The sequence below is a fragment of the Branchiostoma belcheri genome, unplaced genomic scaffold, assembly GCF_001625305.1.
Source record: "Branchiostoma belcheri isolate BF01 breed outbred unplaced genomic scaffold, Haploidv18h27 scaffold44, whole genome shotgun sequence".
Taxonomy (NCBI): domain Eukaryota; kingdom Metazoa; phylum Chordata; class Leptocardii; order Amphioxiformes; family Branchiostomatidae; genus Branchiostoma; species Branchiostoma belcheri.
In genome coordinates, this window is record NW_017804065.1 from 1,887,568 (window position 1) to 1,914,079 (window position 26,512).

The following is a 26,512-nucleotide window of genomic DNA, read 5'->3' on the forward strand; positions in this document are numbered from 1 at the left end:
GATCCACCCTTTCTTACATGATGCACTTAACTTAATGTGTATTTGTGTATGTGGTGTATATGTGTGTGTCTTTGCGTGTGTGTGCGATGTGATGAAGTACTTCGCGTTACTGTCTTCTTGTAATCAAAATGTTGAGAGTGTGAATCTTAGCCGTTGGGCTCGTATGTTACTACTTGAAATGGCTGGTCTCTGGAGTGCTTTTAATTTCGTTCAATGTTCACTGTACTCAACAAAAGATATTATCTCTAGCGTACATAGCATGGCACCAAATACATCTCATCCACTTTCATGAAATTTTAATCTAAAATTGAGACCTAACGTCATCAACGGAACTGCGTAATCCTTGGTGTCAATTTTAAATGAACGCGCCTGTTATCATTTCACATTGATCATAGACAACTATTCCTTCACATCACAATCACCCTGCATCAAATCATACATCATGTCATAAACCTGGGCGTGGTGAAGTACCTCGTACCACCACCTCCACATCGCCGACATAACGACGCGGTCACATTCGCTGTAGGCCGTCGTAGGCTTTTGGTTTTTGTAACAAGACATCTGAAATCTGTATGACACATTCACGACTATCCTCAGGATGCCCTCAGTTTGCGGCCGTGCGACAAGCGTAACATGAGTGTGACCGAACGTGGCTGCTACAAGGGAGTAATGGAACAAAAGAAGTCCGGACGTCCAGCAATATTTATTTGCACATTGTCAGCCATAGGTGACGGTACAAACAGAATTTTGTGACTATTGCTGTCCCCCGGTGTAATTAAACAGAAATTAATGATGGCGTATTGCAGATTGTTTATACACATTTTGAGTTTCATCGCAGACAATTCTCAAGTATCAAAACAGACGGTCTACGCCGTGACAAACAAACAAACAATCGAACGTGAGTTTAAAAGTGTGATGAAATATATGCACATGTCAATCGTACATAGTACGGATTTAATCCATCAATATGATGATATCCTACATTAGAGAGTCAGGCACAGACGGAACTATCCAATTCAAGTGACACAGAAAGCTAGTGGGCAAATGTTTTATAAAATAGAGGCTTTCCGGAAGCACGGCGTTCTTCCCAGTATCTTGCTGTATCTATGTAACCACTGGCGTCCCTTCGTCTTCCCCGTGTCTATTGATTGTCAAAGAATGGGGAGGGGGTAAGTAGTTCGGACAGGACACAGTAGGAATCTCAAACAGATCTATTCCTTTAGCCAGAGGAATCTCTCATCGTCTAACAGCGACGCAAGTCGGCGATTGTGTGGTCCATAAAACTCGTTGAGGATCTGCCGGGTTTGCGGCAGCATTGGGCCCAAGCGGAGGTCGTTCTTTTTCCGAGAATTTCTCTTGTGCAAGCCGAAGATGGCGTCTGTATCATCATCGTCTTTGACAGCGGCTGTAAGACAAGGCACAAGCATAAGTATTGGCACAAACAGACCGAGAGATGACAAAACGAGCATAGGTGCTGTACATGACCTCTTGAGAATGGAGTCATGTCATGGAACTACAGTTTTCTACAGCACTACCTCTGCTACGGTCATCCTATTAATGCTGTATCGACACAGCGATCTTACTTTTAAATGAGACGATGCCCCACTCGACTTACTGTATGAATGTTTTCCTTTTAAGAAAATGTCACTTCAGCAGTGCACGCAGATATATGTATCACGGTCAATATCATCCTGTGTTAATTGACATTTATTTGCCCAGTTTCGCGCCCTTTCTTGCAAAATCGTCACTCTATTGAGCTGAATTCTCAATTTCCATAAAGTAGGACACAGGAACATACTAATAATTTATTCTGCACTCCATCTTCTCATAGTACACCAGAGGGGTGACACAAAACTGCTACTAACCAAGCTGTAAGAACTTGAATAGTTTTGTCATTGTTTCACGTGGATCCTTGGAGTGATCCTCCAGACGCAGTACCAGGATCTGGTCCAGGGGGAAAATGGAGAACCAGTCGCGTAGGTAGACGTCATACAGCCCCCAGCTGTAGTCTCACCTGGGAACGAGATCAACAGGAAAGGGAAAATGTTATGCATTGGTCAACGCGATGTTGTGAGCTTGGGGAAATGCGCAATTGGAAGTGAATATCAATAATATAAGGATATGTAATGATGTAGGAAAATATTACAAAAGGCAAAGGGAGGAGAGAAAGATACGGACAAAGAAGGGGAAACAACATCGCGTATACTTGTTTGTGTACTGAGCTCCGAAGTACTGAGTGAAGAAAACAGTGACGCCTTTCTACTTGTAATCGCACGGCGTCGCTCTTGACTCACACTTTAGACGTATGCACATGATTGAGCATATAAGGGAAAGGTAGAAGCCACAACAGGATGTTTCACAGACTTCAATGCTTACGTTTGGTATGACAGGAAGAGTAGGCTCGTAAGTGCAGGCCCGTACGGAATTATTCCTCAGGCAGTTGTTGAAGATATCGATGGCGTGAATGACTCTGTTGTTAAAATCCTCAACGGACTTGTTCCCTTCGGTGAAGTAGAGATACTCCGAGTATAATCTGTAGGTAAAACAACACTGTTCATTATCAGTAGCCAAACAAATATACATGTACCACTTTTGAACATATCTTGTGGTAAAAGAACTTAGGATTCAACGACCCGGTCGCATACGATCGCAAAATGGGAGCCTTCTTGGATGGATCATCTTTACAGAACACGCTGTCTTAGCTTCTTGTTAGTGGGGGTTCTGTCACAGCCTGCTTGAGAATTCCATTAAATCGTACGACGACCTACGTCGAATGAGCCCGCCCCGAAAGTGGAAAGTGTTGCCTGTCTTTCTGTGCGCACCTTTCCGTGGGGTTCCTGAGTGTGAGGATGAACCTGGCGTGTGGCTGCACGGCCCGCAGCAGGTTAGCCACCAGCATGGGCGGCTCGCTGTTGGAGGTGTTCCACAGCTCCTGTCTCCACCGCCTGTTGTCCCACATGGTGGAGGCGCTACCCTCTCCTGTAGGACGCAACATGGGCAATTAACAGAACACTGGTCAGGCTATTATAATAAGTTGAAAAAAATATTCGAAAACGATAACAATGTCGTAGATTGCCAAGATCAAACGAAAAAGACGAAAATGTAAAGAAATAATTTGAAGACTAGATTATTCGCCATACCATACTATCATTTCATAATGAAAGCAACTTTCTTTTTTGCCAAACGCACGCCCGCATCGGTTTTGGGCTTCTCAGAAGATGTCATCCACATAATCAAACATGGCCTAAGTTAGGACAGACAAGAGAGTACTAGTATTACAGACTCTAGGATGTTATCTTGAGGTTTTGATTTCAGTGTCTCTGTTTAAGTTCATGCTCGTGTGTCCGGGTTGTTAGGGTTAAGGGTCTCTTGGTATTGAAATCTTGGTGCTGGATGGTGCACTCTTTGTTACCTGTGATGACGTCATGTTGGACCATCTGTTGTCTCCCCAGAAACAGTCGGTTTCTGATCGTGGTCCTGATGGTCCACGCCGCCTCGTCAAACAGATCCACGTAGTCTCTGATGGGGGCTGACGAGTTGTTTGGGACACCTGAAATAGAACGAAGGAACACTGAAATATTAACTAACCAGTTTCAGTTTATTTGCTTAACCCATGGGAACAAAAACGAAATTTTGACCCTGTTCATACCAGACTTATATTTAGCGGTATCAACCGGTTTTTCAAAAACCGGTTTTTATTTAACCTGGTGTGAACGCAAATTAACCGGTTTTTTAGGGGTTTAAATCCGATTTTGGGTTTTTGTGGGGTTTTTCCACCGAAAAACCTGGTCTGAACGCTAAGGGTTTATTGAACCGGTTTTTGCGTCATAATTCCGGGGTCACAGGGTCAGCATCCTGGCCGTGTGCGACCTCTAAGCTTTTTTGATCGCGTTGTTTTGACCAACTTGAGTTCGTTTCCACTGTTTTTCCACGGTTTTTCTTCATTTTACGATGAAATCAGCAAACGCAACCTGGTCGGCGAACGGGACGCTCCTGCTTAGGTTTGGAGAGCAGGAGTCGCCAAATTCGAAAAAGCTAGGGGGGGGGGCGAGGGCTCTACCGAAACAAATGTTGAAAGAGGCTGATTTCTTGAAGATAAAGGATCAGTGCCGCACTAAGGTAAAAAAACAAACTGAAGACGGCATACAAGCAAGAAGGCCAAGGACAACAATCAGAAGAGCGGGAAGAACGGTTATTCAGTCATGGCCGATTAATTGGATATTCACCGGACAGGATTTTTACAAAACCGGTTATCAAAAGTCTGGTATGAACGCTAAGGGTTTTAGCCAGGTTTTTGAAAAACCGGTTGAAACCGCTAAATATAAGTCTGGTATGAACAGGGTCTTTGTTACCGGGTACGAAACAATAGACATTTGCGCCTTAAATAAATAACAATGTCGACAAGAAGTCAAATGCAAACTTCCGACTTCAGAATTTTGGGGTTTTCGTAACCTTCGACCTCACCACATTTCCTGTGTCTGACTTTGTGATCCTGTCAAGTCAATTCTCCCTCCACACAAGTGCTATTATTCTAATCTCTCCGGACAAACAGGCACACAAACCCACGGCTCAGCCAAAACAATATGGTGCGAGGTGTTCATACCACAACACTTTAGCACCTGGAAGTATTATGGAAGTGACTTGACTTGACTTAAGGCTGTCCGTCGTTGCCGACGATGACGTCACTTCTGTGTGTCCTTCTGTGGCTAACAAGTCCTATTCTGGAGAGGCAGGTCCGTCCGCAGACGTCGCATGCGTGCTCTCCCGTGCTGCTCGGGGGCTGGTGTCGTCGTTGTCTGCGCTCCTCGCGCAGGCGGTTGTACTCTGCTGTATATGTGATGATCCCTGTAGCGCACTCCTGGCGCCACCTACTTCTCTCCGCAGCAGCTTCTTCTAGACGGTGAGGCTGCAAACCGCACTTCTTGAGATTTGACTTCAAGTTGTCTTTGTACCGCTTGTGCTGGCCACCGACAGAGCGGCTGCCGTTGGTGAGTTCTCCGTACAGAATATGTCTTGGGAGGCGGTTGCCGGGCATGCGAATGACGTGACCGGCCCATCTTAGCTGTCTCTGGAGGAGCAGTGTTTCCAGCGGTTCCACGTGTGCTCTGCGGCGGATTTCGCCATGTGGGACCTTGTGCCACCACTTCAAGCCGAGTATTCTTTGGAGACATCTCGTGTGGAACTGCTCAAGCATGCGAATGTGTCGTCTGTATGTTGTCCAAGTCTCGCATGCGTACAGTAAGATCGAAAGGCAGATTGCCCTATACACCGCGACTTTTGTCTTGGTTGTGAGGTCCTTGTTCAGGAACACCCTATTGGAGAGACTCCCAAAGGATGCAGAGGCGAGACCTATACGTCTCTGGACTTCATCAGTGATATCACCCGAGGCGTTGAGAACAGAGCCCAGGTAGGTAAAGGTTGGGACGTTCTTAAGGGGCGTGTCTTTGATGTGGAACGTAGCAGGCTCAGCCTCCCGATGGCTCTGGTCCATTGATTCTGTTTTGCCACAGTTTATGAGGAGTCCAGCTCGTGTGTACGTGTCGTCTAGTATATCTAAGTTTTCTGTAGACCTGCGGTAGTATGGCCAGTGATGGCTGCGTCATCTGCGTACTGCAGCTCTAGTACCTCCTCGTGTGTGACTCTTGTGTGGGCTTTCAGCCTGCGCAGATTGAACAGATTACCGTCCAATCTGTATGTGAGGGAGATGCAGTCCTCGGGGTTGATGCGCTTCTTAGCTGCTAGCATCACTGCGGCGAGGAACAAGTTGAAAATTACTGGAGCGATGACGCACCCTTGTCGGACACCTGTGCAGACTTGGAACGGGTCTGACTTACTTCCACTGCCTAGGACTCGGACCATGGCTCCTTCGTGCAGGGCTTTAAGTACTGTCAGGAACCTGTTGGGGCATCCAAATCTCTTGAGCACTTCCCACAGGAGTGGCCTGTTCACTGTGTCGAAGGCCTTTGTTAGGTCAATAAAGACCATGTAGAGATCTTGGTGCTGCTCCCTGCATTTCTCCTGTAGCTGTCTGAGTACGAAGATCATGTCGACTGTGCTGCGGTCCTTCCTAAACCCACATTGGCTCTCTGGGAGAACCTCTTCCGCCACAGCCTGGATGAGTCTCAGGAGCATGATCCTAGTTAGCACCTTGCCAGCGCTGGACAGGAGTGAAATGCCGCGGCTGTTGCTGCAGGTTGCCCTATCTCCTTTCTTCTTGTAGATGCTGACGAGGTCTGCATCCTTCCATTGCTGTGGAACACAGCCTGAGTTCCAGCAGGCAACTACAAAGGAGTGGAGACACTGAACAACTTCCTCGCCACCGTGCCGGAGGACTTCACCAAGTACCTCGTCCGGTCCCGCAGCCTTGTTGTTTTTAAGGGATCCAAGTGCTGCTCTCACTTCTTCAGTAGTAGGGAGGTTGACTAAGCTATCCATATCCGGGAGCTTTGGGATGTCATCCAACACTCTTTCATCGACTTCCGTGTGTCTGTTTAGGAGCTGTCTATAATGGAAGTAAAATGGAACGCATTGCAGTGGTTAAGGTTTTTTAAGCTACTGGCATTATACCTGTTCGCCCGCCGAAACGTCTTCTGGTCCACCAATGGGGTTCCTTGACCAGACCACCAACAACATCCGGGTGCTTGATGAGGCGATAGTACAGGTCGGTGGTTCCACACTTGGGCATGCCGATGATGTAAAAGTACGGCGCACATCTGTAGGGACAAGGGACGACGGTTAGAGGTTTGTAACTTCAAATACATCGTACAAACTAGTAAGGCAATATTTGCAAAGCAAATGCATAATTTTTACCTTCGCATATGGCATGGTCTGCTCTGTTAATTCTTACTCAAACGCTTTCATATATTTGGTGACAGGAGTCTCAATCCCTCCTACTACAAAATTGCAACATGATGTAACCCAACACCAGTTACCATGGTGAGAGACAGTCTGGTTGACCAGGTCAGAGGTCAGTGTTTGGAACGGTAAGAAGAAGAAGATGAGGAAACTGAGAAAAAACAATATGTTTGTCTTCAGTAAACATAACGCGTGGGAGGTAATATTACAGGAAGAGAGCATATCAGATCTATTCCTCCTAAACCTCCTCACCTGAAGCGGAGGTGAACCTTGCCGTTGTCCGTGAGCCTGTCCCGGAACTGCCTGGCCAGCAGGTTGAGCCTGTTCCTGATGCTGGAGTAGTAGTGCGTGTTTCTGTACGGATTGGAGTCCAGCTCTGTTTCCGGGACCTCCTCGAACCAACACGGGTTCTTGTAATTAGGAAGAGTCTGTCTGGGGATGGTTGCAAAGATCTACAAAGAAACAGATTCATCGTTACTATTTCAGGAAATAACAGTTAACGTTGGGTTTTAAAAGGTCATGAGAGGTAAATTGCTCGTTCCGCTCTTGCCTTTCAAGTTTTCGCACGGGGTAACCAGATGTGCATTCGCCATGTTTAGAACCGTCTTGGAAAAATGACACAATGTGTCGGTTTGAAATGCTGTGGCGCAAAGCCATTTACGGGGGTAACCCCAACCCGACAAACGAACGAAATGATGTTACTATGAACTACAAAACATTGTTTGTCCTCACATTATCTCAGTTGTGTGCTTTTCAGCAGGTAATTGCAGACATATTAGTAAGTCATTCAGGCCCCCGGTCGTGCCAATTACGTATAGATAATAGAATTTTCGGTACGTTTTGCTTTGTAATTAAGTATAAAGGTCTTGTTTACATTCTACGCTGTAGTAAAGAAAATCAAAACGAAATCAGCCTGTAAATTGGAAACATCGTTACCAGGTCTGTTCTCTGACAATCGTTACACTAAACAAGTTCTCTCAGCAAAGAGTGCTGTGAAATCAGAAGGTAAAAAAAAGTTTCTTTGTCTACCAAACCCAGCTCTTCATCAACATTCCTGTGTACTTAAGTGACGTGGGTCCGACTTCCTGCACTTAAATCTGACCTGTGAGATCCGTGTTGGGCCGGAGTGCTAAAGGGATTTGACAAGTATGTTGGCAAATATATCCCAGGAAAGCCTGTGGCTGTTTACTAATCTTTCTTGCCAACCAAGGCCGTCTATGTTTGCCATTATCCACCCTAATGTGGCTATATCTGGATTTTAGAAGACGCACGGTTCACAAAATGAAAGCACATGCATGGGTTAAAATCCCCAAGGCCAAGTCTGCACATGCACTTGACTCTGCTAAGGTCATTAATCACAAGCGGGGTTAACAAGACCTACATGTTGAATATATGCCAGGTGTTTAGGTCCTATCAGCGGGAGTCATATGTCTTAAGTTTCTCATGGGGTGCACTTGGAGAGGTTTTGCCCGTGCAGCTAGAAACTCCAGACAAGCGACAGGATTGGTACATTCAAGTATTGAATGTCAGCCAATTCAAGAGGGCCATTCACCCCGGAGGCTGAGACAAACGGCTACATTCATTGTCATTTTTAAACTGGTGTCTAAATTTTGACTATTTCTTGAGCAGCTCTCCGAACGCCATACTTAAGTTAAACTGCGCATCACTTGATCATCTTGTAACGTTGTACATGTAGTTCCAATTATTTTTCAACCTCCCTCCTATGCCCCTGTTCCAACTACCTACTGTACTTCCCTCCTTACTTCATCGCCCGAGTCCCTCCTCTCTCTTTCCCCCTATAGCTAAACTTGTCTTTCAACAGCTGCGTTATGTCGACACATTATTATCGCATACTATCGACACCTTCACTCGTTATTTATGACACAGCAATCTCATGGCATAGGGGTTATCGGCAAACCATTTTCGCCGCCGTTACTTCTGCAGATATGGATATCTGATGATCCAGGTTAGTCTCAGATTCCCCTGACTAACAAAGCGTTTTACGTGTGGTTAATCTGCCATGATATATCATAACAGTAGAGGTCACATGCCGAGTAAGTGCGCTGTACATGATACGATTTTTGGACAAGCTGGTACAGGAGGAATGTGGCCCAGAGTCACCCCGTGATTACGGCAGGCGGTACCGGGGGAGCTGGGCCTGCACGGGTTCTGTACAACCTGCAGCTGGTAACGGCACATTCCAGTCAGCACTGGGGTGGCAAATATCAATTAAACTTGTACGACATTGACCCTGTGGTCCTGTTAGATCTGCGTGACTATCCCTGTATGACATCTGAAGTCAGACACACTAGACGTGAGATTTTCCTGTTTCCCTGGCTCTGCCAAATACCCCCATCCAGAGGATATCCGGATTCTCCGTGAATTTCCCACGTTGGTTTGACCTTCTGTGATAATGGCTTTTCCATTTCACCACACTGACTGTTGCAGTGATTGCACGTACATTTGTTATTTTCAGTTGGAAACTTCAACGTGCGGGTAGAGTGGCACCGGTGCTTGATAATGAATGACATCTAGCCTATCGTACGTTCTGGTGAAGTTTATTTTTCCAGAGGACATGCTGGCATCTTATCTGATTTCATAGGAACGCCAGAAAAGCATTTATTTTTTGTTAGCATGTCACTTTCTCATTGAACATCAAATAAAACAGGTATCATGTAGGTCAAGTTTTGACCTGTCACATACGACCTACTTTTTCTTACTTTATACTGTTTGTTTCTCTTGGAACAAACTTTAAGACGAAACACAAACAAACCCAGAGGTCACAGACGAATGACAAGAACCAAACGCGCCCTGCTGTCACAGAGAATTGCCCTCCATTTCTCCTACATTTTCTTTCTGATTACAACCAGATTTAATAGAAACCCGAGAAAAGCTGTAACAACACTTACCCCTGGATTCCGCCTCATTAGTTCCCTCGTCATATCAAACCCCGAGGAATCCTGGGAATTTTCGCTCTCCGTGTCGGCAGCTCCGCTCGTTCCCGTTGCCTCGTTCCCAGACTCGGTTGCCTTGGAAACGGACCCTGTCCCGTGCCTATCTGCAGGTGTCGTCTGTGTCTCCTCAGGCTTTCCTGTGCTGCCACGAGCGCTGTTTCTGTCGGCGGTTGGTGTCCGTCTTTCATCCCAAACCTTTCTCGCGCCGAATTCCGTTCTAATTGGGATATTTTCCACAGTTGCAACACTTTTAGTTTCGTCCGCTCTGTCTGTGACACTTGGTCCAAAGTCTCTAGATTGCACCGCATTCTGAGCAATTCTGTCATGTAACAATACTTTATTTCCATGACCGAATCTAGTTCTTTCTCCCGATCTTGAAGCGTTAGGAGGTGTCCTCCTATCATCTGTGTCTGTGACGCCTTTCCGCGGTAACCAGACGTCAGCCACCGTCCACGACACATCCTGCCCTCCCCCCGCGCTCCAGCTCCCGTAGCCGTACAGGTACAGCAGCGACAGAAGGCACGTGCCCAACACTAGGAGTTTTCCTGACAGGAGGGGGGTGGCAGCTCGTTGGCACAGCCAGGATGAACAGCCCTGTGTGCACGGAGGGGTCATCTGCTGTCTAGTCTGGAAGAAAAAGAATGAATGAATGAATGAATGAATGGACGAAGTATAATTCACTGTATTGTAAACTAATACGCACACGTCATGGTAATGATACAGGGAAACGGTTTTTCCTTATTACAACGACGGATGTAAGAGTAAATGAGCTTTATTATACACATGGTTTGTCCGAAACGCCTCTGAAGCTCTATCAAAATATAGCTGAAAGGCATATTTCATTTGCTATAATAGAATTGTCGCAAAGTTGCGGGTAAACTTTGTGTTCTTCTCGATCTTCAGGCTTCATAAGCTCACTATTACTCGTGCTGAAGTGGAGGTGAGAGGAGACAGTGTATGGTATGTATGAAATAGTCTACAAACCAGAATAGATGAGTAATATATGAAAACATTTCTTCACATAATGTCAATATAATCAACGTTCCTATAGTATTTCAGCAGATACATTCCCACATTTCTCTATTTCGCTGATGTTATAACACCTGTGACGAATGCGCGCGCACGCGCACGCACGCACGCATACACATACAAGGCGGACCTGGCAGTGACACAACCAAAGACCAGACTCTCCGTGCTCCCTGACCCTGTAACAAGTCTAAGTTTACACACAGAAAAACACGGAACACTCTGCTAATTGAAAGTTTGTGCCCGGGAGACGCTGGACCAGTGGCCGGTCTTCCCTGCACAAACAACGGCGGTGTCAGGAGGAAGCAGGCCAACTCGCACGTACACGCAAACTTCGAAAGGTTGGGAGAAAATTGTAACGAAGTATTCGGACTGCCCCTATCTGTATACATCGTTAACTGAAGACTTACATACGCTGAAGGAGCAGGGGTTTGGTAAGCTGCAGGCTGTCGGGAAATGCCGCAGTTCTGCGCGATGCACGTCCGGCCAGTCGTCGCGATGGAACACTCAAGTCCCGAGACATCCAAACATCCTCCCGAGCTGGAGCCCAATTAAAGAGCTCCTCGTGCCAATGAAAACACGGAGCGGCGGGCGGAGGACTGGGGACTATCACTCGCCAGACTTCACCAAGAGAGGGTGATGAGATAAACCGTCCACAGACATCTACAACACGGCAACCGGAAGCACCGAGAGATAGCTTTACCTGATAGGCGCATGTTGATGATGTTACCGGTAGGAAGAACTTCACTAGAACGTCACCTAAAACTTACACCAAGGAATAACCTCCTTGCTTAAGTATGTCAAAGGAGTATCAACCTGTTATGCTGCAGTGTCTGAAAATACCGCTAAAATGACCTAAATCGCCATTTTCCTCGGGACTTCAATAACTACGTACATACCAAATCAAACAAATATATCAAAAAAGGATCGTGCATTATATTTGTACTTGTGTAGGCGCAAACAAACACAAACAAGACTCAAAACAATATCCCCGTCGGAGAGCAGGTGAACTTCCTTCCCGGAGGTAACAAACATCGTTGCTGGTTAGAGGCTGGCAGGTGTGGCCAGCACATACCGCGGCGTACCCCTACTGTGGGCTTGCACTGTCCCCATGAAAAACTGTAACCCCTACCGGTAGGCCGTATGTCGGGGCTGAGAACGCCGACAGGTAGACCTTGTTTTTAAAAGATCATGTAGCAGCAACCCGTGGCGCACGTGATCACGATGTGTATTAGATGGGTTCCAACAGCCGATTGCTTGAAATACAGCTCTTAGTCGGACAACATAGGTATTTCCTATATTTTGCAACATTTAAAATTCAGCACAGGAGACAGGACAGAAGGAAAATCGGCTGTCACGGAAGTATTCCTGCTAGATCTTGCCAGTCTCACCGGAGGACACCTACATAAGCGTGAAATGATGTTCTGCACTATTTACGTTGGATGAAGAATGAGGACCTTTATTGTAACTTTAGCAGGGTTAAGTACAGGTCGTCTAACTCTGGTGACCACATGAAGGTGACAGGCTGAATATAATTCTAAACGGGAAGTATGCGGCTCCCGCTGTCTTTCTGGAGATGACTGCAGCTAGTGCGAAAGGTATTGTTTAACACAAGGATTGGTCCGCTCAATGTACATATACCTAGTGACCATATGACAGATACAAACATCCGTTAAACATTTGTAATACTAAATTCTAGAACTTCAGTCTTAAAGGTACATGTAGCAAGTTACTAGCAACTGTCCCACAGGGACCTTGCCCTCAGTTGACCCAGTTTTCCCATGAAAAATCAATATTACCTTTTCGAGTCCAGCCGCCCTTCCCTCCCTACTAGTTACACAAAACAACCCAATATTTCGGCGCGACATTCATACACGGCGCGGCGGAGTCTATAACTGTCGGGGTCAGGACCCGTACAGGCGGTTATGTCAGGTCGCGTCCCAAATGTCAAATTTATGGCATGATTTCCACAATATACTCCTGTGTACGTCCGCAAAACGTGTACAACGATGGATCCATCCAATGCTTACCAAAAGCATCTACGTTGATTTTCATGCTGCAAATTAGAGCCAAACACTGCAGCCAGGTTGTTCCAGACAGCAGTTTTGAGTGGGGGAAAAGTAGAGTACGGTACCCCAAGTGACATGCAGCAGGCGCACATTTCAACGCAGAGTGGTGGCGCTCGTTATTCTGTATTCCAAGAAGCCGCCCTCTGCGACGTGTCCAATCAATACCCTACACCTACCTGCCGGTGACTTCTCACGGCACAAACGCAGCATCCGAGAAGTACGGCGACAACGTTACGTCCACCATGGAGGCACAAGTGCGCTCTCTAGTCGCGGCACCGCCAGACGACACCGAAAGCGAGCCCTGACCGACCGGTGCGATACTGAAACTCTATCTGGCCTCTGGCGTGTCGCACTTGGCACGCCAGCCTGCTGCCTCGGTGCAGACGTGTGACGGGTCGGAACAAAACGATCTCTCTAAAAATATTCAGCACCAGTATGAATCTGTGAGTGGGCCCACTTCTCGCTGTCATCAGCCCGTCACCGGCACCACGACTGTACAGACGCGCACGGCTTTCTGGGTAGACCTGGTGTAACTGCTAGTGTTGGAAATGTTGGGAACGTGCCATGACAACGCCTTTGGTCAGTGCTAATCTTACGGAAAAAAAACTAATCTAATGTACATCACCTTTTTAAACTATAGAAATACGCGCAAACAAGCATGCAGAACCGCCGTATAAGATGACAAAGAGGACTTCAACGAAGTTACTCCATTATTCATGTTGGTCTTGGGACGGTTCCCAGAGAGATCAGCCTCTTTCAGACATTAAATAGGTTAATAAAGAGTCATTAAAACATCATGAATGGTTGGATTTTTAGGGATAGATAGTAAGTTTGCTCGCCCATTTCCCTGAATACAGTAGTTTGTTCAAAATGCACAATTATCATTTTGTGAGGAAAAAACTATTTTGACTGTCCATTTATGATGATGACGACAAATCTTACATTCCTCATAAAACGCCATCGTATCCTCATACTGTCCTCTAGGGTCCTATAGGCTGATAACTTTGACGACAAGGCCATATAAAGCACGGCGACAAGTAAGAAGTTGGCGTAAGAAGAGGAAGAGAAGAGAGCCCGCCAGTAAGGCTACAGCTGCCATTGTCCACCCCCATGGAGTCTGGTAGCGAGGCTAATGTTTTGTCTCCGCTGGGAGCTACCTGGGGAGTGAACTAAACCCGAACAAGACTGCATCCCGGTGCTTTGAGCCTCTGGTACACGCCAAGTTTAATACATCTGTCATTGAAAGAAAAATTACACAGCATGTTAGCTGAGACCAACCTCACACGGAAGCAGTGACCAGTAGAGCACTGTACGTTTGTTTGAATAGATGCCAGGCACGTACTGTACTTGTCCAGCAGCCAGCTTCGTTATAGACAAATCACGGCAAGTATGAGAGAGGGGCTTCAAAAGACAACAAAGGAGTTGTCAGTCTCAGAACTGAATTCACATGGCTCAAGAAACGCGAGGATCAAATTCAATACCCCCCCCCCCCCGCCGCCCAGAAATCACAAAATCTAGAAAGAGAGGGAAAAATCGTGAGGGAGGATGGGGATCAGGGTAATCTATGATATACATTTGGAATTATGCAATAAAGAAAGTAGAATTCAATCTCCAACCAGATCCTACAATATTAGCTACCGGAGTCTAATGAACACTGCTTGTCCGATTGGATACTGCCTTGGCACCGTAGGATCTGCTTGGAGATTAGGTCGTGGGCGGCTGCGACTTTTGAAACAGAAAACGTAAACTTTACTTACGTTCAAAAAGCTGTATCACTTTTGTCAACTGTAGACAACCTGGCTTCAGCCTTTGTACGGAATTTGTAAGGGAATTTGTATCCTTTCATACAGAGCAGTGTGACCTTTGGCAACATCGTGACTTAATGTTTCTTTGGCGAACGATCTTCAAAGACTTGCGCCGATCGTTAAGATTTTACAATGGATTTTCCGTCTGGTCCGTCGGTCGGAGGCTGACCTGAACTGGCCGTTAAGTTGATGTACGTCCCCCCTGCCGACAGCCATGCGTATTTTCCCAATTTCAGGGGCCGAGAGATGAAGTTGGTACAGCTGGAAAATGCCGGTGTGCGGAGTGAGGGGGCAGACTTGAATAGGAGTGGTTCCGGTTGCTGCAGAAACCTGTAATGCACGGTCCCACTTTTCGTTGCTGACAACCGAAGCCAACCTTGACAATCATACATGGGTTCTTTACAACAACTTGTGCTCACGCCATTTGAAAAGCCGAAAGCTCACACACAACCAGCTCCGCCATCTGCGACTACGGTTTCTTTCAGTTACGTAGGAGGATTGAAAGGCCTGTTCCCTGCTGTATAAAATTGCTACTACAACCTCTCTGAAATCATCCTATAAAGTTATGTCATATCAAGTCCCCAGTTACTGGAGCACAAAGCAGTACGAGATTTGAAATTGCATTACGTATACACCCGTCAGTAACAAAAAGGCTCTGTTGTATTCAACAACAAAAGGTAACCGTGCCTACTAGTATTAGAATTTTTCGTAAGAACAGTGAAAATGTACACAAAGACGTCTGAGTCTGGAGGCGAAACGTAGTCCTACATTTGTCACTTCAATGAGAAATCCGTGAAAATGAACAACCGAGTTGACCAGACATTTCAAGCACAGATTTCTCTAATATACATGATCCCTCTACAGTGGAAAACAAAGAGCCTTGCACCGTAATGTGTATAACATTACCTGCTCCAGGTGTGCAGGAAATCTCTCATTCTCAGCGCAGGAACAGCGGCCCAGCACCGCCCGACTCGGCCAGGGTCAGGCATGTGTATCGACTTCTGCTTGCTGTGCACTTTTCCGGTGGATGCAAAGTGGCCAGGCCGTGAAATTACAATTTTCCGTGCTCGTGATTTAGTAAGGAAGCTATCAGACACAGGCGGTGTGTTTGCAAAGCGGCGACCTAGAAATATAGGGACGGGAAATCGCCACGTACTTTCAACTACATTTGTACTAGTATTCACGAAGCGGAAGGCCTTTGGTTCGTGCAGTAAGAACAAAAATAAAAGCAGGCGACATCTGCTTGGTTGTTGGCAAACATGCTTGAAAGCGCGCTCTTGACTGCCTGCTTGAATACGCGTAAAGGCATGACGCATATGCTTCAACACAACAAAGCGACTCAGGTCTTTCCATCACTCTTGATAGCCGTTACCACTATACATGTCCTGGTCTCACGGGAGTACGACACATGAGGCTGAACCAACCAACCAGAATCAACCCTTTGTATTTCACGGCTTACCGGCCAAGTGGACGAAGAAGCGATTAATAATTCATTTTAGGATAGAAAGAACACAAAAGTCCAGAGTCACTACATCACCATGTTAAACGCGTGAAGGTGGCACTGACAGAACAATATGTCCGGCCCAGTGCCTCTCAGCTGAAGAACACAAGCATTATAAGCGGACAAAATGTGAACGTTTGGAGGGTATGGTGAAGAACGAGGGTGTACGAACGGACGCGGAAATATATGTTATCCACGGACGTAACAGTACCCGGTATCAAGGACTCTGGAGCTGCCGGAGGTCAATTTCTCGCTGGTATACCTGTACAAAACCATAGTATATAGATAGAATCCGACGTATTATGCTAAATAAGTAAATTGACTTTGTATACAAAATCATACAGGAAACCAATCAAAGCTCCTTGAAGTTCCATTGAATTTTTTTCGTTATATCAAGTAGGTTTGATTTCATTGAAACCTCCTTGGTGTAACTAGATCACACTGTCTCCTTCTAGATCGTTCCAACAATCTTACAAAAGCCAAAACATGGACACGTGCTTACTTACCCTTTACTCGAGCAGGAGGATTGAGCGACAAAAGCCTCTGTGCCTGTCTGAGACGACAGTGACCATGCTGTAGCTCCACAAGTTTGACGGACGGGTCTGCAGACGATACGAACGACGCCGGCGACTGCCCGACAAACGCTGACTGGTTAAAGTTTGTTTGTTTTTGTTGCATTCCCGACAGCCAATGTTGTTCTTGCTAATTACGCGTCATACTGGGTTATACCACTGGCAAATTCACAGAGAGGGGGCTTCGTGACGTAGTCGACGACTTTGCACGATGCACATGGAAGATGTGACGTTAATTTTGAGAATATAGACATCGGGCACACGTTGAATTACCTTTATATCGGAAATAAACTTGAAGTCTGGGATCGAAGTGCCACGCCCACAAACCTGAGATAATTAAGACCTCCGTATATTAAATGGCATCTTCCAAAAGCCCGCGGGACGTCCAAATAGAAATTACTTTGGACAAGGCACTAATTGGCCTAAACTGGAATGTCTGGGAAAGGTCATGCCTAGGTCAGTGACATTTGCTCCGGGGTGGGGGGATGTAGTAGGGGAAGTGGGAGGAGGTACTCTCCAAGCAGAGGTTGTGGGGAATGATCGTTACCTTTTTATATATGGCCGTTTTTTTGTCCTGATCCCCACCAACGGTGGCCAATTGGATACTGTCGGCCGGCTGGATACTGTCCGCGTGTTGGATACTATCCTTTTAGCCACCAAAAGATCTGCTTGGAGATTAGGAGGAGGGTCAAAGGAGGTTATGAATTCTTAGCACATCACTGCTGCAAGATTATTTTCCTGTTGCAAGACCAACCACCATTGTCTCTGGTCCTCCCGACCCCGATAGTGAAATATTGTCACGAGCAATATAATTTATAAATATGCCTTGACGAGCCCCGGTTCTTGTCCCTCAAACATGGATGGCTATGATTGGACAAGCGGCATTTGCGGTGTGCGGAAATCACATATTGATAGACGTTTATAGTTGAGGATTTACATCAAAGAAGCTTTGTAAAAGGAGACACAACAGACTTACCCTGTGAGACTGAGGAGGTTGATTAGAACTTAGTTCAATGGTGAAGACGAAGGAGTGAAGAGACAACTGCCGACGTTTTTTTTTTAACTAAGTTGTTCAAGTGTATCTTAAAAATTCTTGGTTAGATACAGGATGTTAGAAGACTCAGTTCTTGGAAAAGACTGGAAATGTCTTTCCTGAAAGATCTAGCATCCTTAAATTCGCGTGAGAATGAGGTTACCTACATCCTTTGTTGATAAAACTCTGACAACCGCTGCCAAAAGTCTGTTGATGGCTCTTATCACGTTGACCCCTGAGTGAGGTTAAACCTCTAAAATCTGCATGAGACGAAGTCAGCAGATCTGGGTCTACAGTTACACATAACGGCTCAAACATTCTGCCATTATTCTACACATGGAGGGGGAGGGCTCATTAAGTTGAGAGTTCACGTTGGCGACACATGTGTCTCTTATAATAATCAGATTGACATCTTCTTATACCACATTTCTGTTATCATTATCATATTTTGTTGTGTTTCTGGCATCCTCGCCCCCACCTAATACACAAAACTACCACTGATCCAACCAATCGAGTCAGTCCCTTTCGTCTCTATAACCTCCTCCTTGTTATAACTTTAGAGATAACTTTATTGCGCAACAATTGTACAGTGTACAAAGTCTGGCATCTACTACATAATCAAGTACATGTCAACTACATTTTCATAGGGCTAATCTAATACAAAAGTGGGTGGCTACTGGCTAGTATGAGATAGGTATCAACTTATACAATCGTTGAAGGAGTTTCTAATATCCATACAGTGAATTATATAAACTACCCCCAACATCATTGCAGGGTATCAAAACGGCATAATCTACGAAAGGAAAAACGCCCAACTTACAGTTAGATGTGAAAGAGTAAGCAGGCAGTCACAGTTTTGTGGCATGGAAGACAACTATACGGCCCTCACACTGACCTGATAGTCAGTCGAAATGTCCCTTTATATCCTCGTGATCATGATTTCCGGCATCCCAGGTAAAAGGCGGTAACACCTAACGCCGTACCAAGAAATGCTGGGAAGTTGGCGACAACACCAACGCACATCCTGTCAGCAATAAGACCAGAGAATAGCCAGTCCAAAGACATTATACAGTTATTGGCCAGTCCCAGTCGCCAGTGGTGACTGGGACGAAACGGTTTTATCGAAAGCTAGAAAAGGTAGAAATTAGCAAAATTTTCCGACTGTTGATTCGAACATTCAGACGTCATTCTAACCTAGTGGCTTCATGAACAATTTCAAAGCAGTTCAATGACTTGCTGTACTATAAATCTATTATACACTTGCCAACATTTCCCAACGTGGAGGTTCCAATGGAAAACACCTGCCCCGAGAACACCAATAATCCCGATTACTGACGGGAGTCAATGTTGCCAGTCATTATGATGTGTCTCATAGCCTGGGTACCATCCGGATTTTCGCTCGAGCGTTGCGGAGCGAAAATCCGGATAGATATGTCAACCTGGCACTCTCTAGCCAGACCATCGTAGGCTCCCTGGTATCTTGAGGGCGCTGGGGACACTGCCCGCCCGCCCAAGCGCATTGCTAGCGCACGCTGTTTTGCGTGGTCGGTTTCAGTTGGCCTACAGGACGGCAATAATATTAGGAAGACAGCAATAATTAGAAAGGAGCTGTTAGAACTCCAGATCCTGTGGAGAATGGCAACCAGGCTACTTGCATCCTACTACTAGCATCCGTCCCTATCTCCGTAGGCCTCCCTCCGTCGCTCGCCTACTACCAGGTCTGACCTGTTTTCGACGGGTGTTTCACTACTCAGGCCGGTGATGGGACCGGCCCGCGACAATAAAAAGATGTTGGATAACAGGCCACAGGTACACCTGCATGTTCAGCATGACTTTCGCTAACGTTTACAACAAACTTTTTATCACTTGACGACTGCCGAGTACCTCTGTGGCTACTGTCAGCTTTACTACTCATGACTACTACCTATCATGGGCAAACACCTCACGGTACGTGTGACTACGCGTTGAATATTGATAAATGGGCGCGGTTCTTCACTGTGTTGTATTATAATTTGACACATGTATAAACGCTTAAATCCAATGATTGCTCTTAAAAAAAAAACAGAAAAGGTAACGCGCATCTCAGTACCCAGGTTGTTATTGTCATGATTGTTGGACACGGCAATGCCTGATAAGTGGTAGGGGGAGTACGGTAGGTGGGCTGGCAGCCAAGATGCTCTCTAGCCAGGGGTCAGGAGGTATAATGAACCACATATTTCTTTGCTCATGCTCCGCTGACAAAACGTTTCTCAAATTCTGTGCCCCGTGGACACACGCTGGAACCTACGGCCCGGGCGTTCTGGTCAATTTGAGATGGACGTCTCGGACCGCACTCTGTGGACCTCACCGAACCAATTGTTTCCACTCTATCAAGAGTAGAGGGTGAGGGCCCCCGAAACAGGAAAAGTAGCAAATCAGTGAATCATACGTACCTCCTTCCATTCTCAACTACTTCAGAAATGCCACTGACTCCTGTATCACCACTTTTCATTGTAGTCCCCATAAAGAATAATTTTATACCGCCGCAAAAAAAAAAGAACAAAACAATTGCCTGGCTAGAAAAGTTTCTAAGACTATTGAACAACAAACAACGTAAATCAGCCTACAGTACCTGCAGCTGCTTGGCGCCGCTGGTAGACGGTTCCCTGGACCGGTCGCTGTGCAGCATTCGGCGGAGTTCGCGCCCAGTCGATTCCCTGCAGCTGGTGATCAAGAAACGCCCACTACTGTTCACGTCATCCGTTTCCTGCCAGTCCTCAGAGTAGTCGGCTGAATTACATCGCTTCTGAGAAACCTTACTCCTTCTCCTTTACGCGTAAGATAAGTAAGAAGGATCAACACCACACGGCATGAGAACCTGATGTTTTTACGGCTTCTCTGACGTTCAACTCATGATAAGACGGGTACCAGAGACCCCATTCCGTCTGTACAGCCTGATATAGGTCACGTCGGGCAAGACCATCACTTCTTACTGCCAAATATGCGGGGAACAGCCATGTCAAATCCCCGTCCACCAACCAGTTTACACACCGTCATGAGTGATGCTCCATCTCACGGGGATGGCTTCAGGCTGTGGTCTGAAGGATATTTGTTCGGACGGTCCAGATATCGTCAGGCACTGACATAAATACTATTTCCACAGGAGCGGGTGTCTGACGACTGTTTACAGTGCGTTGTATGGCCGTTCTTTTCCAGGCGCTGCATAAATGATAAATAAAGAAATAAAGTTATATCCGGGCAAAGGCATTTCTGCTTTTTAGTTTTGTAGTACTATTGTTGTGCATCTAGCCACAGAAATCAGTGTCTCTGTATATCGTATCGTTTCTCTGGGAGACAGACTAATAAGCCTTACTACTCTCCAAGCAGATGCTGTGTGTGTGTGTCGGTTCCCACTGAACGCTGACAGAAAGCGCGGCATGTCAGACGGTAACAGTCTTCACCTCAAACCTCTGATTGCAGAGTCAGCCATCCTTTCGTTTTTCCCTCATCTCGCGAGACTTGGCTCCGATGTTCACCGGCGTGCACGTGGACAGGGTTACTGCAGGCCAATGTGAGATAAAGATCTAACCTAAATTCTACTGTAGGCCAAGGTGAAGCAATGTAATGTAGGGCAAAGGGCGAACTGTGCGGAAAAGAAGAAGGCCGGTTTTACCAAGCTTTTTCCCAGCCAGACAGGTTTGGCGGCTTCGTTTAACGTTAGGAATGGTACTCGTCATCCTTGCCTGGGCTGTCAGTGCTGTCAATAACTTTCCAACCAGAACGGATCAAAAGTCGCTTTCGCTAACCTCTGAGGTTTAGTAGTGGCAGACCCCTCAACCGTACCTGTCTCGGTTAAAATTTGAGTATAACAGGGAGTGGCATTATGCATAGTATTTAATATATTGGCACTCTTGTTATGTTAGCCTGGGTTCCAGACCCATAGCACACTGGACACAAATATCTCAGTGAGCCTTGCACACTGAGATATTTTGTGTCCAGTGTGCTTTGGGTCTGGCATCCAGGCTATTGTTATGTTTACCAGGCGACGTTATGTATTTCATGGTCGCCAGCACTCAGGTTCCTTGTCGAATGATTGTATATCGCCAGGGAGCGCTTCCGATGATATTTCAGAGACTGGGGGTGCAGGTCGGGCCCTGCGCTGAACTTGCACCTGTTTTCAGTCAGAGCGAAAGCGCCAAGTTTTCCGTCAACAGGTCGGCCTGCTAGCCTGGCACGTCACACGGGGTTAGGTCATCAAGGCTGTGAGATAATACTGCAGTATAACCTTAGTTCAAGGCGGGGACAATTAGGAAGGAATGTGCCGCCGGTGTAGATGGCAGGCTGCAGTGTTGAAGGCAAATTGGTTTGGCAGCCGACTGAAGTGTAATGTACAAACTGGGCAACAATTTTTTTCCACTACAGTCACAACACGGGGCTAGTCTTCACTGCAGACCCGACGTTATAACATAAAGGACAGTGATACTGTCCCAGTATTGCTGTGTTGCTTGCCCCGGCTGTTGACCTGGTAGCCTATCGTTCAGATAACAGGCACCAGTCCTGTTTACTTAGCAGGGTTATACTGACAGATCTGTGTATCCTTTCTTCGATGTTGTTTGTTTTCTGCGTGTTTTGTGTTGTCGTGCAGGGATCAGCTCTTGTATACCTTAAGTACAGGCATTAGTCTATAACAAACATGCGGGTTACTGTAGCGATGTGCGGTTCTGTGTACAGTTCAATGTAAGGCATAGGAGGGCACATATGGACATACACCTCGGTGGTGTTTGTGCCTGGCTTGCACAGCTGGTAAACTTTCCAAAGGTTGGACACATGAAACCTGTCTGAAGTCGAGGATACAACAACATACAAAGAAACCCCTGGAATCGTTTATTCTTGGTGCATCATGTTCTAACGGACATTTGTATTCGTGAGTAACTTAGAGCAGAAATATGAGGTTTTCAGAATCGTAATGGACAACTATATATGACATTGGAGGAGTAATTGAGTTCAAAGACGGAGGCGGTGCTCTGTGTTAAACCTGATACCAACAGTAACGATCACAAGAATTCCACATCGACCTCTCAGGCTACTAATGCGATCATTCATACATTTTCCCTGTCATTTCCAAGACCTATCCAAACAGTCTGCGGGTAGATGTCGTCTGCTGGAGTATCTATCAAATTAACCGTGCGACAAGGCAACAGATGGTCGTGTATCTTTTTGTTGTTCACTGATGAAAAACACGAGGAAACAGACTTAGGAAGTGTAAGCTGTAAACCTTTAAAGATTGAAGAAAACTGACCGACACGTCTGACGAAAACTGCCAAAATTGGAAGCACTTCCTGTATACACAAGACGAAGACCATAAATTCCATGGTGAGATACGTGCATTTAGCGGAATGAACATAAGCCCACCGATGTTTTGCTGGCATAATGTGACATAGAGGAGTTCCAGTGGTGAATCTGTCTCGGGTTGGAGGGAACAGGGGCGCGCACTGACGCTCTAGTGCCTCCTTTTCCGTCGCACTGCTGGAAGGACACACTGACGGACATTTATAGCAGTTACCAGGCAACTGGCAACACGCAGATCAAACGATTCCGATGACCCGGGAGAAACCAAGTCGGAGGTAAACAAGGATTGCGTAAAGCAAACTGTGTCGCCACGGAAAACATACTGTAGCTTCCACATGAGAGATCAACTGTGAAACATTTGACCCATTCACTGAACTGTTTAACACTAACAGCCAGAGTAACGTCCCTTGCAAACCATTCATTCTGCTTTGTCAGCGAGTTCAATGGCAGAGTTTGGCATTCTTGTATCCATTAAGTCAAGGGGCTCGATGTTCCTTTTAAAACATCATGGACTTAGTAAAGTGAGCTTGAATACTCATGCATTCTTGCCAACGTTCTCGCCACATACTGACTGAATGAACTGATACACTACTGTATACAGAACCCCCCAAGCACGGATTACGGAACGCGCGAGTGAGTGAGAGCGGACCGGGAGGACACAGATTTATCATCGCAGTAAAAAAAAACACAAAGCAAGTTTAACAATGATATAGATATATCGTACCTAAAAATTTACAACTTCATATTGAGACACTCTAGGGTTCCATGAAGTATTTCACAGAACTATAAGCACTGGTAAATTTGATAGGCATGCAAAGTCCCGGTAGGTACGTAGTCCATGTAATCTGACGCAGTAGTGTTTTACAGGCAACACTATCTTGTGAACTTGAATTGAAAGCGAACCATCCGTTCACCCCTGAGCAATTTTATGTCTCCTATTTGTGATCGGTATTTGCCGATTATAACGGTTATGACGAGCTGAATGCTGTCCAAACGTCTCCTGGCGAACGCTGCTTGCACCTTGATAAAAAAAGTATCGCTAACCTATAGATATAGCAGACCAGTCCAGCCCAGACACGCGAACATTTGGTTCAAGACGCTGAGAAATTATTCTCTTACCACGTATTACACAAATGTTTATAATATGACCGGGGATAAAGAGGTCGCCTTACCGTTTAGTCCAGCGGGGTCATGTTGCAGTGGTAGCGGAGTCCAGGCGAACTGCTCGCGGTCTGCCCACGGCGGCCGGTGCCCCACACCTTGTCCCTTTACTTGTGTCCGAATGAGGCCTTTCACGTTCACTAACCCGATTAACTTCGATCATGTGAGTTCTTTGGAAAACGGTACACGTACCACAGACAAAGGGTCGCGGGACCGTGCGATACGGAATGTCCAGTCTACTCCTCCCGGAGGTTCATCTGTCCCTCAGCTGACCTGGTTCTCTCTTCCACGGTTTCACCAACTCCACGCTCAACTAGTGTTGACCAAACGCCACGTAACCCTTAGCAACCGTAAATGTGAGACAGTAGGGTGAAACGTACATAGTAAAAGACAATATATAACACAGGAGACAAAGAAGAAAATACAGAGGGGCTGTAGCTATAGGGCATGAACTGTCATCAGTTCGTCAGCTGTTTTGCTTTAGAAATGACGATTATTACAGAGGGGGGTGAAGGTACTCCACTTTAAAAACCGCACAGTTATCAGGATGCTTGGTTTGTACCAGTAGGGTTCACGTGATAAGTTTTTGATCTCTGTTTCACTTTACTGTGTCAATGTTTTTTTCCCTTCGATCGTTAATTTAAAGCCACGCAGTACTTCTAACAATACTAGTCCGGTCTTGTCACAATAATGGTCGCGACCGTCTCACTTGGTTCACGAGTGACCCGCACATGGCTGGGGGGTTAACTAGACCCATATGTGGTTAATCTCCAAGCAGATGTCTGGAGGCAAAAGCGTTGTGGTCTAATAGAAGATCTTAGGCCATCATAGAACTGACCAGTTAACCGTTACGTTTTTGCCGCCAGACATCTGCTTGGAAGTTATATGCGGTCAATCGGTCACTGGGGTGTTCCCCCTCAGCCTCGATGCCGCTGCTATTCTCCAGGATTGATCGTATACCCACTGTTAGTGTTACACTTACAGTTCCACACACATCCAGTCATATAGCCCAGCCCCAGCCATCTCGTCTGACAAATGAATTATAAACTGAACAACGCGATCCAGTGATTTGTACTCTCCTGAGTCCCGGTGTTTTTTAAAGGCAGTAGGCTACAAAAGGTTAAGGCCACGAACCTTGAATTGAGTTGAAAGCTGTGATCACTCAGCCAAGTTGATGCAAAAAAAAATCCTCGTTTCCGGCGTGCCGAGGATGTTTAGTAAAAAATGACGGAAACTAATGTTAGGCTAGATTTGCATGAAGATGTAATGAACCACTTTTGGGTCTAGTCGCGTAAAAACTGGGTGGATTTTATAATACTGGCAAGTCAGGCCCGACCTCAGCTGTACTTTAGCCCTTCAACAGGCTTCGCGGGGACTGGGAGGAAAACAAAACAACGGCAATGTCAAAACGCCACCCAAGGAGCCTGCTATGGAGGCTAACGCTACTTTACCCCGTGAGTTGGGGTGTGGTGAACTTGATAATGTAATCAGTAAAGCGCAGCCCTTAGTGTGCCTTTTCATCGCCTTTGCGTGGGCGAATGTGACAAGGGCGGACCGTTTATACTCTGTTATCTACCGGACAACCGCAAGTCACTCGTGGAAAGAAACTTTCAAAACACACGCCAGGCTTTCCTGTGTGTTAGCAGGGGGTGGGGCTAATCTGAATTAGACGAACAAATAGCGTGATAACATACCAGCAAAGGCGATTCGATAAGTTTGCAAGAATAAAACATGTATAGTCACGTATGAAATCACAAAAAAATAATCACATCTACTTACGATATTTTAACCTTTTGAGACCAAAAACTGAATATGGGCATTTATCAGTTCAGTCATAATCTAAAATGTCTAGAGATGCACACGACTTTGGTAGATTGATGTCATGCGTGACAGCGATTATCAAAGTACCCTTCTCGGCAACCAGTTCAAAAGCGCCATCTGACGGCCAAAAATATATGTGCAAAACTCTGTCTGGCACATTGCACGTTGCCATGGTTAAAAATGGTTAAAAATGAACGACATGACAAGGGCGCCATGTATACTGTAAGTTTGAATATAAATTTGTTGAAAATTGCAGTTTTCTTCTTAACAACATATCAAAAGCATGTAAATCCGATGATTTACCTAGTATGAAGAAAGGTATACTGTCTAGCACTTGGTAGAAGTTTGTGTCTCCAAGAGCTGTATAGTTTCTTAGGTATCAAACAA

General features: G+C 45.9%; 1 protein-coding gene across 1 annotated transcript; it reads right to left on the reverse strand.

The window, feature by feature from the left end:
- Window positions 1-683: 683 nt before the first annotated feature.
- Window positions 684-24,833, reverse strand: LOC109478427 (carbohydrate sulfotransferase 15-like). The gene is made up of 10 exons (XM_019779958.1): window positions 24,316-24,833; window positions 20,427-21,013; window positions 9,765-10,436; window positions 7,108-7,307; window positions 6,568-6,713; window positions 3,413-3,550; window positions 2,823-2,979; window positions 2,377-2,533; window positions 1,866-2,010; window positions 684-1,405 (listed from the first exon to the last, which is right to left on the reverse strand). The coding sequence occupies exons 2-10, from the start codon at window positions 20,481-20,483 to the stop codon at window positions 1,212-1,214; spliced, it is 1,866 nt and encodes a 621-aa protein (XP_019635517.1). The 5' UTR covers window positions 20,484-21,013; window positions 24,316-24,833; the 3' UTR covers window positions 684-1,211.
- Between the last annotated feature and the right edge of the window lie 1,679 nt (window positions 24,834-26,512).

What these genes read in the sequence shown, in the direction of transcription:
- LOC109478427 (XM_019779958.1), bottom strand. Translation starts at nt 20,483, where the DNA reads ATGCTGCACAGCGACCGGTCCAGGGAACCGTCTACCAGCGGCGCCAAG. An exon ending in AAGGTTCACCTCCGCTTCAG is followed by an intron (nt 6,714 to 7,107) that starts GTGAGGAGGTTT and finishes TTGTCCCTACAG; the next exon opens with ATGTGCGCCGTACTTTTACA. An exon ending in ACGTTTCGGCGGGCGAACAG is followed by an intron (nt 3,551 to 6,567) that starts GTATAATGCCAG and finishes GTTCTATTTCAG; the next exon opens with GTGTCCCAAACAACTCGTCA.